The following is a 10,667-nucleotide window of genomic DNA, read 5'->3' as shown; positions in this document are numbered from 1 at the left end:
CGCACTCTCGGGCAGACCGGCGCGGGGGAGGGCGCTGTGCGCGGGGCATTTCGGGTCTGCGGGGCACCATGGGGAAGGGGGCGAAACCAGGGCGAGGGGGCCCCCGATCGCGAGGCGCCGATGCCACCTTCCGCTGGGAGGAGATTCAGAAAGCACAACCTGCGCACCGACAAGTGGCTGGTCATCGCCCGCAAGGTCTACAACATCACCAAGTGGTCCAGCCGGCACCCGGGGGGGCCACCGGGTCATCGGGCACTACGCGGGGGAAGACGCCACGGTAAGGGTCTGGGGCCTCCGCCCCTCTCTCTGCTGAAGGCGGGAGTCGGGGGCCACGGTCCCAGGGCGCCAGCCCTCCGCTGCTGCACGGAGCTTGGGGCGCCCCGGAGGGAAAGAAAGTGTGTCTATGGCGCTCGCCTCCTGCTCCGAATCTTTGTCCCGCGGGATAGGGGGGCCCCGGCTGTGGGGGTCGGACTGGGACCCCGGGAGGGCGGCAGCGCCGCGGGGGAGCCCGGAGCGTGCAGATCGTGCAGGATCTACCTGGCGCCCTGGCACCCACGCGGCCGCTTCTTCCGCGGGGTTCTCGGGAACCAGGGACGCCCCAAAGAGGGCGCTCGGGCCCTAGAGCTCTGGCGCCCCGGCGTGGAAGATGGCCGCCCCGGGCGCTGCGGGAAGGAACCAGGTGTAGGACCCGGGAGCGGGCCTCGCTCTCCGGCCCGCGGGGCGGGGAAGGAAGGCTCCGCCGGCTGGGTCTGCAGAGCCTGTGCCTGGAGTCTGGTCCGAGGAGAGGCCATGGCCGCCGCAGAGAGACGGCCCGGAGTTCCTGCTCCCGCGCTCAGACTCCCAGGACCCTCCTCGCCGGGATCGGCCTTCTTGGGGGCAAGGGTAGGGACTTGGCAGAAAGGAGAGAGGGCTGGAGTCTGACGGCCCGGGGTGGGGAGGCGCGGGGAGCCCCGTGGACTCAGCAGCTCCAGGCGGGCTTGGCAACAGGTCCCGCGGCCTCGAGGTTACTCTGGGGCGTTCAACTCAATGGCCCTCTGTTCCAAATCCCGCCAGGAATGCCCTGCGCGCTCGGCTGGCACAGTCCCTGCCCCAGGAGCCTCCTTCCTTCTCCGATCGGACTTGCAGGGCATGAACTGTGAAACGCACTCACTGGGGACAGAGTTGAATATGTGAAGTGACCAACTGGATAGTCATTCATTCTCTCCCCCCCCCACCCCCCCATGGGAAGTCTGGGAAGGGGACTTGGAGAGAGAGGTTAGGAACCGCTTGGGATCCGAGGGTTTTGTTTTTAAGCTGTTGGGCAGGTGCTTTGTCCCTTGGGGCGTGGGCTGACTGCTGCCCCAGAGTTTGGGGAGCGGTGTTATGGGCCATGCGAGTTTGGGGAGGGACTGACCAGCACACAGGTCGCACCCCTGCAGCCCTCCATGCACTGTTAGGTCTCGGGAGGCTGAAGGTCAGGGAAGCCCTTTTGGGGATAGTCAGGTTCTCAATGGGGTGTTTCCCCGCTTCCCAAGAAGAGACCTCAGGACTCAGCACCTCCGCTTCCCCGGAAAGATGACCCAGAGAAGGCCGGCCGGCCATCGGGGCCTCCTGCCTCCTGCGGGAGGTAGAACCCTTGGCCTGTCAGGGTAAAAGCTGCTTCATTGTTACAGCTCACACATCACATTCCCACCTGTTACCTCTCTCATCATCATCCGAGCCTGGGGTCAGCCCTGTACTCAACGCTGATTGCTCATTGCCGTCAGGGTTAAAAACCGGCTCAAGCCCTGGTCAGTAACTCAGCCGGTAGCTCCGTTAGAGTGTCACTCCGATACACCAAGGTTTTGGGTTTGATTTCCCGGCCCCTGGGCCTAAACCCGGGACCTGCCATCACTGAGTCCTCCCTCCCTCTCTCCCTCTCTCCCTCTCTCCCTCCCTCCCTCCCTCCCTCCCTCCCTCCCTCCCTCCTCTCCCTCTCTCCCTCCCTTCCTCTCTCCCTCCCCTCCCCCCTCTCTCCCTCCCTCCCTCCCTTCCTCTCTCCCTACCTCTCCCCCTCCCTCCCTTATTTCACCTCTGCTCTCTCTCCTCTGGTCATCTGGCACTCTCTGCTCTGCGCAAATATATATATTTGATTTCAGAGAGAGGAAGGGAGAGGGAGAGAGAGAGAGAGAGAGAAACATCAATGATGAGAGAGAATCGTGGATCGGCTGCCTCCTACATGCCCCACGCTGGGGATCGAGCCCACAACCCGGGCACGTGCCCTGACTGGGAATCGAACTGTGACCTTCTGGTTTGCAGGTCGATGCTCAGACACTGAGCCACACACCGGCTGGGCTCTGCCCTTTGCTCTGCTGTGGACAGAAGGAACCCTCATCCGTGTCCCAGGGTGTCTGTTCTTTTCATGGCAGAGTCCCGCTGCAGAGCTCTCTCCACTGGGGACTCAACCTCCAGCTACAGTGTCTCCAAGGCTCAGAGCTGGGCGGGGGGCAAAGATGAGTCACTGAGGAATGAATCCACTTTCCCTCCTTCCTCTCCTGCTGGGGCTGGAGTGGGGATTCTCTGCCTCTCACACCAGCTCCCTCCCCCCGCCCCCCTTGTCCAGCCGGGTTCCTGCCCCGTCCCCTCTTAGGACCCAGAGAGGGAGAGAAGGGGTCAGGACTCGTTCTACCTCTTAACCTGCGCCTACTCTGTCCTTGTGAAAAGGCCACAGGTTGAAAGTGGGTGGCTCTCGGGCCTCCTTTTGGCGGGGCGGGGTGGGGCGGGGCGGGGCGGGGGGGTCACAGTAGAGGAGAACACCTCGATGTGAATTCCTAGGCCAGTGATGGCGAACCTATGACATGCGTGTCAGAGGGGACACGCGAGCTCATTTTTTTGGTTGATTTTTCTTTGTTAAATGGCATTTAAATATATAAAATAAATATCAAGAATATAAGTCTTTGTTTTACTACGGTTGCAAATATCAAAAAATTTCTATAGGTGACACGGCACCAGAGTGAAGTTAGGGTTTTTCAAAACGCTGACACACCGAGCTCAAAAGGTTCGCCATCACTGTGCCCTAGGCGGACACTTCCCTGCAACTTTCCTCCCGGTCTGTGACGTGGGTCTGTGACCTGGGAAGGTTACCGCGCCAGTGGGCTGTGCGTGAGGTCATTGCTGACTCCTGAACGCAGGTGGGAAGGATCGTCACTGTCCATGTTCCCGGCACACACGGAGGGGGGCTCAGGACATAGGAGAAGGGGTGTGAAGAAGGGGTGCCTAAGTGTCCCCACTTTTACCGAAGGAAGAGACATTTACTGAAATCGAAATTCTTCCCCTGGTTGTGCCTGGACGGCAGCTCAGCTCTCCAACTAGGTCCGGGAGGAGGGAAGACCCCAGGCCCAGCCCAGAGTTCCCGGGCTCTTTAGGCAGATTCGAGAGGTGCACAGTCCTGTCCCGCCACTGTGACCCCATCAGCCCCAGGCTGCCAGCGTGGGGCTTGCTCCTGGGTAGCCCTGCCCTTCCCGCATCAGCAGGGACACAGCACTGCCCCCCAGCCTCCGTGGCTTCTTCCGTGGAGGGGACACGGACAGGGGCTTCCTGCCCCGCCTGCACCTCTGCCTGGGGAGGAAGTCAGCATCCCTGCTCAGCTTCTCCCTCTCCTCTCTCACCACGTGTCCCAGACCCGGTTCCCAGGGCTGCTGCCCGCAGCGCCGTCTGCCAGGACTTGGCTCCTCTCGCACTTCTGAGTCCCACGCTCCGTGCCCTGCTCGGTGCCCCGATGTATGAAGCTGGATTAGAGACCAGCATCGCTCTGCAGAGGAGGGGGACACAGCCAGAAACAGCATGGAGCGGGGCGCTCAGGACCTGGAGGGGGGCTGGGGCAGGGGTCATGGCTTCTGGCAGAAGTTGGCTGGCCTTGGAGCGGGTGATGACAGGAGCAGACACTGTGACGGCCGGGGCGTGTGACACACACACGTCTTCCATTTGGGAGTCGGTGCTCTGGGTCTGGCCTCCTCCTGCAGCCTGACCTCCTTACCCCTGACATGCCTCCTGGCCAAGGAGGGGGGGGTGGGGGGATGGGGGTGCTGCCCTGCCCTGTCGGCCTGTCGCTGCTCCTTTCTCCACCTGGGCCGGCCTCTTTTCTGGGAAGTCTGTGGCTCCTCTCCCTGTCAGCCCGGTTCCCGTTCCTGTTCCCAAACCGACTTCGGGTTGCCCCTGTCTTGCCCCTCGGGCCGCCTGTTTGCGCCAGCAGGCACTTCTGGGACGGAGCGGCTGTCGGAAACCTGCACGTGTGTGCACCACGGTGACACTGGAAGGGGGGGGCACAGAGGGACCCTCCTAAGGAGGGGGAGCGCAGGTGGAGGCCTTTTGATGAAACCTCGGAAACCTCTCGTTAGGCCACGCGGATGGGGCCGGGCAAGGAGCGCGTCTCCCCGTCTCTTCTCATCTCTGAAATGGGGCCTGTCCCAGAGTTTGGTAAAGATCGGTGGCTGTTGCGTGAAGCCGGGCTTGGTGGCTAGCCCTCCACAGCCGCCGGCGAGGAAGGGGGGAGGGGAGGGTCCTGGCGTTCCAGAAGCATCCGCCGGGCTGTGCAGAACGGCGGGGCAGTCTGAACACGATTGCAGTGGGAAGGTCTCCTGGGGTTAGGGGTGCGCAGTGTGGGGTCCTGGGTCCCCACCTTTGCTTGTGAGCCCTCCTGTGAGGTTCTGTGGCAGGCCCTGGGGCTGCGGCAGCCACGGAGGCGGCCTGGCCCTCCTGGCGCAGCGCTTACTGGTGGGAGGCAGTAAGGAAGGGAGCACAGACGTCCGGGACTGATGATGGTTTGACGGGACTCTCGGACTTTCCGACGTTGCGAAAGTGATTGCGTAAGTTGCACGAGATACTCGAGGCTTTATTGTCAAATGGGCTTTGTGTTCGGTGGTTTTGCCCAACGGTGGGCTCCTGTGTGTTCTGAGCACGTGCAGGGTGGGCTGGGCTGAGCTCTGACCGGTGGGCTCGGTGCAGTAAACGCACTTTCTACTTCAGGACGTAACCTATTGAAAGTCGGGGAGCATCTGTTCAGAATAGAGCCTGTGATTTTTTAAAAAGAATATTTTTATTGATTTCAGAGAGGAAGGGAGAGGGAGGGAGAGAGAGAAACATCCATGATGAGAGAGAATCATGGACCGGCTGCCTCCTGCACGCCCCCCACTGGGGATCAAGCCGGCAACCCGGGCATGTGCCCCGACCGGGAATCGAACTGTGACCTCCTGGTTCATAGGTCGATGCTCAACCCCTGAGCCAGGCCAGCGGGACTAGAGCCTCTGATCTTGATCGCTGCCCGAGAAGGTGAGCATGTCTCAGAGAAAGTGTGGGCTGGCGGTGGCGACTGCAGGCGGGCGGCTGGGTAAAGCCTTTCCCGGGGCCTGGGACCAGCAGCTGGGAGGCCCCCCTTTGCAGAGGAGGCTGAGGCTCGGGGGGACTGCTGGCCCAGAGTGGGCACAGCTGGTCCGGACCGGACCGCAGCCCCCTCACCGCCCGCCCGGGGCCCCTGGAAGAGCATCCGGCTCCCCTCTGAACATGTGCGTCGTCGGATCTCCGCCGCCTCCCTTTGCCGTTCAGCCAGGGCGAGCACAGACCTTTTTACAAGCTCCGGGCCCGTTTCCCTCTGCACACAGTGCTGCTTTGTGAGTCTGTTCTAGACTCAAATAGAACAAAGACCAGGCAGCAGGACTGGGCGCCAGGGGTGCCGGGGGAAGTGGGAGGAGACTGGCAATGACCATGGGGGGACACCAGTGGGTTGGCGAGGGAAAACCGACAAGGTCATGTCTTGTCGGCATTTTCCCCGTTTCTCCCCATTTTTCTTAATTTGAAAATTTCTAAACCTACAGAGAAGTTGAAGGAATAAGTGAACAGGAGATTCTCGGATTTAGCTTTGGGCACAGGGGCTTTCTTTCTCCCTCCCGATGCGTGTGCGATTCCTTCTGCCGAGTCCCAGGAGAATACGTTGTGCCGTGCGCCTCGTCACCGTCTTCTAAGACCTGGGACAGTCTCTAACACACTCACAGTGCCGTTGCCACATTTAAGAAAGTTAATAATTCTTTCATACGATCAGGTATCCTGTCCGTGTTCATATTTTCTCATTCAGCCCAAAAAGTGGCTTGTGTAACTGCTGGGTCCTCCCCTCTCCCCCCTGCATTGCAGTTTTTTAAAAATTATTATTATTTTACTAGAGGCCCGGTGCACAAAATTCGTGCACGGGATGGGGGGGGGGGCTCCCTCAGCCCGGCCTGTGCCCTCTTGCAGTCCAGGAGCCCTTGGGGGATGTCTGACTGATGGCTTAGGCCCATGGGGAGCGGGCCTAAGCCAGCAGTCAGACATCCTTAGTGCTGCCACAGAGGTGGGAGAGGCTCCCACCACCGCTGCTGTGCTCACCAGCCATGAGACCGGCTTCTGGCTAAGCAGTGCTCTCCCTATGGGAGGGCACTGACCACTAGGGGGCAGCTCCTGCACTGAGCGTCTGTCCCCTGGTGGTCAGTGCACGTCATAGCAACTGGTCATTCCGCCATTTGGTCGATTTGCTTATTAGCCTTTTATTATATAGGTTTGAGAGAAACATCAATTTGTTGTTCCACTTATTGATGCATTTGTTGGTTGCTTCTTATATGTGTCACCTGAGCTGCCCGGCCAGGGCAAGCATTGCGGTTTTTATATCTTTTTGAGTCTCTTTTAATCTAGACATCCACCACCACCACCACCCACACAGACACACTGTCTCTCACTTTTTTTCTCGCTGCCTTGATTTCCCCGATTGTTGCTCGTGGTGTCACTGGACTTGTTCCTGCCCCGGCAGTGCCGCAGGGCTGGTGCCATGCGGGTGACTGTGGTTACCACTGGGACTTCACACTCAGCCCATCGGGGGGCCTGGGGGCACTGGTCTCCCCGGCAGATGCTATGTTTGTCGGGAGCCAAGTTATGAAATGTGCGCAGCGTGTGTAGAAAACCCTGGAAGGAAACATGCTAGCATGCTAGCAGCCGTGGCCACCCATTGGATGGCATTCTCCTCTCGGTTCTGTCCTTTCTCTAAATTTGCCAAAATTATGCAATTATTACTGTATAATGGAGAAAAACATTGAAATGCATAACACTATTTTCATTGTAAAAGCAACATAGCAGTGTTCGAGAAAGCCTGGGAAGTAATGAAAATAAAGCCAGCCCTAATGCCGCCACTCCCGTCAAAATCCTTCTGTGGTTAAGTTATGCCTTTTCAAACGATGAAAAAGCTTTCGTCAGCCGTGCGCGTACCGAGTCTGCATTGGCTTCTGGTTTCCCGTCGTCTCCTGGCACCTTTTCCTCCCTGTGCCGGCTCCACCTTGCTCCTCTCACTGGTGGCCACGTGGGGGGTTGTGGGTGGCCCACTTTGCGGGGTCCCAGGCACCCAGCAGAGGAGCCCGAGGCCACGTCCTTCCTTCCCCGGCCCTGCCCAGCCCGGTGACCGCTCCCTGCATGTCCCTGGAGGGCCCTGCCCAGGGGGACATCCTTGGTGAGCACAGCGGCCCCTCGTCCGGGCAGAGGCCCAGGTGGCACCGTGGGGGGAGCCGGGCGCTGAGGGATCTGCCTGGGTGAGGCCTGAGGGCGCTTTGGGGGCCAGTTCGTGGGAGGCACACGGGGTTGCTGGTGAGTCCTGCCTCCCGGGTAGGGGTGCAGGCTGAGGTTGGGGTCCCCACTCACCACTCACCCCTTGTTCACCAGGATGCCTTACATGCCTTCCACCGTGACCTTGATTTTGTGCGCAAGTTCTTGAAGCCCTGCTGATCGGTGAGCTGGCGCCGGAGGAGCCCAGCCAGGACCGTGGCAAGAATGTGAGTCAGACAGACCACGGAAGGAGGGGGGTTTTGGGGAGACGGGGACCCCACCCCAGGTGGAGGGTGCTGGTGTGGGGCAGGGAAGCCTTATGCCAGCCCAGGGGGAGCCACCGCCCAGCCCTTGGGGTGCAGGAGCCCCTCCCCCGCCCAGCCTGGCTGACCCCCACGTGGAGGAATTCATTCCCAGCCTCTCGACCTGCGGGCAGTGGGCCTGGGCTGGGCAGAGGGTGGTCCCCTCCTGTCCGTGTGTCCTCCAGTCAGCCCCACCTCCCGCTGACCTCCATGCCTGTGCCTCCTCTCCTTGAGGCCGATGAGGAGGCTGCCTCCGCCCCTGGCAGCTGATCCCACAGGCCCCCTTCCTGACCTGCTGCTCTAGCTCCCGCCCTTCCCCCCGTCACTATGGTCGCCCCAGATACTCTTCCGATTCTTCACTTGCCTCACAGATGCCCAGATCTGGCCCACAGCCCCCTGTCTGCCTTTCCCAGGACCCTGGGCGAGTCCCTGTGGACACCTCTGCACCTGCTCTCCCTGCCTCCCCTCCTACCCTGCCTCCCAGGATGCCCACACTTCCTCGGGGAGCTGTCCGGGCTCTGCCTCCATCACCCCTCACCCACCGGTCCTCTGCTGCCTCCCTCCCAGCCCTGGGGGGCAGGGATTGGTCATGTGTCTCCCCCACCTCCACCTCCTCAAGGCCCAGCAGGGTACCCGGGACAAGTGGGGGGCAGGGCCAGGCAGACAGAAGATGGAGTGCGCCCTGGTCGCCATTCCCGGGTGCAGTTCAGGGGTTTGGAGCCCGCACACTGTGTTCGCCCAGCACCAGCATCCCCCGCCCCCGCCGTGGCCGGCACTGCTCTCCCTTCTGTCCGGGCGCCTCAGAGAGTGGAGCCGTCCAGTGTGTGTCCGTTTGCGTCTGGCTGGATCGCACTGAGCCCATGAGAATTCCCTTCCTTTTAAAAAAAATATGTTTACTGATTTCAGAGAGGAAGGGAGAGGGAGAGGGAGATAGGAACACCCGTGATGAGAGAGGGTCATGGCTCGGCCTCTCCAGCACGCCCCCCACTGGGCATGCATGTGCCCTGACCAGGAGTTGAACGGTGACCTCCTGGCTCACAGGTCAACGCTCAACCACTGAGCCGCCCAGCTGGGCCCCTTCCTTTTTGAGGCTGGAGAACATTCTGTTGTAGGGAGGGACTCCATCCCTCCGCCGATGGCGTCTGCTTTGTCTCCGCCTTCTGCCTGTTGTGAACGCTGCTGCTCTGAGCAGGGCGTGCACACGCAAGCTTTTGAGTGGACTCCTTTCTCTGCCCCTTAACTGGCGGGGGGACGAAAACACAGCCCCCAGGGCTGGGCCTGGGCCAGGCAGGGCGCGTGGCGAGGGTGTGGCGGCAACAGCAGGTGCACTGACGCCTCCCCGCGCCCCGCTCCGCAGTCCCAGATCACCGAGGACTTCCGGGCCCTGAGGAAGACGGCCGAGGACATGAACCTGTTCAAGAGCAACCACCTGTTCTTCCTCCTCCACCTGGCTCACATCATCGCCATGGAGACCATCGCCTGGTTCACCGTCTTCTACTTCGGCAACGGCTGGATCCCGACCGTCATCACGGCCTTTGTCCTTGCTACCTCGCAGGTGAGGCGTGACCCCTGCCCCTGTCGCTGGAGCCCCCCCCCCCCCCAGCTCTGGAGGCCTGGCCCTGGCCCGCGGAGGCCCGAGTGTGCCCGCTGGGAAAGCACCTGTGGCCTCTCCCCGCAGGCCCAGGCCGGCTGGCTGCAGCACGACTACGGCCACCTCTCTGTCTACAAGAAGTCCATGTGGAACCACATCGTCCACAAGTTCATCATCGGCCACTTGAAGGTAAATGCCGCGGCCCCTCCATGCGCAGTGGGTGGAGCGCTGCTGCTCCGAGACCAGGCCCCAGCTGTGAGGCTCCCCCCTCCCCCGGGACCAGGCCCCAGCTGTGAGGCTCCCCCCTCCCCCAGGACCAGGCCCCCAGCTGTGAGGCTCCCCCCTCCCCCGGGACCAGGCCCCAGCTGTGAGGCTCCCCCCTCCCCCGGGACCAGGCCCCAGCTGTGAGGCTCCCCCGCTGCCCTCCGGAGCCGGACTCCCTGTCTCCTTGGAGCCACAGCCCGCGCTAGTCCTGAAGACAGACCCTCGCCTCTTGGTCTGTGACTCGGCAACTGGACGGTCCGTATCTGAGCAGCCCCTGTGCTGTGGGGCCGGCAGAGAAACCGTTTCTCTTGATGAACAGGAGCAATCTGAGCCGTTGAACGCAGCGAGCTCTTCCTTCTTCTTCTGGGGAAACGCAAAGACAGCTTGGCACAGCCTGTCCGCCCGCTGTGAAATGTGCCCTCCCTCCCCGGAGGCGTCCTCCTCTCATTTGCCTTCATCTTAGTCATGTTGTTACGAGGATTTGAGTCATGTTGTTACGAGGAGTCCTTGGCCATGAGCCGTCGCGATGCGCGGGGTGGAGAGGGGTCTGCAGACAAGGGGACAGCACGCAGCCCAGTGCGCAGCTGACCGAGGAGCAGAGCTGGGTGACCCAGGAGGCCGGGCGCTCTCGGTGCCCTACAGACCGGGAGGCGTTTCTAAACAGCGGCCAGTGTGTGAAACCCCGGCTGGACTTGCCAGGGACCGTGGGCTGATTTGATAGGCGCTATCTCCTTGGGTTTGGGAATCCGTCCCTGCCAGCTGTCTCCCTGACACACAGCCCTCCCCACCCAGCTGCTTCCTAAGGAAGGCTGTGTCCTAGACTCCCACCTCCCCACCCCACACCCTCCCCACCCCACACCCTCCCCACTCCACACTCTCCCCCGGGACCCTCCCCACGCGATAGGCGTTCCCGGTGCGGTCCCGTTCCGGACGGCTTG

At 61.5% G+C, this 10,667-nt stretch overlaps 1 protein-coding gene across 1 annotated transcript; it reads left to right on the top strand.

Annotated features, from left to right (window-relative positions):
- Positions 1-15: 15 nt before the first annotated feature.
- On the top strand, positions 16-9,757 carry LOC102433969 (fatty acid desaturase 2-like; the record flags this gene model as incomplete). The annotated part of the gene is given in 6 exon segments (XM_023749104.1): positions 16-231; positions 233-277; positions 7,690-7,744; positions 7,747-7,799; positions 9,232-9,429; positions 9,553-9,757. Coding segments are annotated over 6 exon segments (772 nt in total), but the record flags the coding sequence as incomplete, so codon positions are not given.
- Between the last annotated feature and the right edge of the window lie 910 nt (positions 9,758-10,667).

This window comes from Myotis lucifugus, unplaced genomic scaffold (genome assembly GCF_000147115.1).
Source record: "Myotis lucifugus unplaced genomic scaffold, Myoluc2.0 scaffold_2866, whole genome shotgun sequence".
Lineage (NCBI taxonomy): Eukaryota > Metazoa > Chordata > Mammalia > Chiroptera > Vespertilionidae > Myotis > Myotis lucifugus.
Note: the sequence above shows the minus strand (reverse complement) of the source record. Positions and strands in the feature narration are given on the sequence as shown.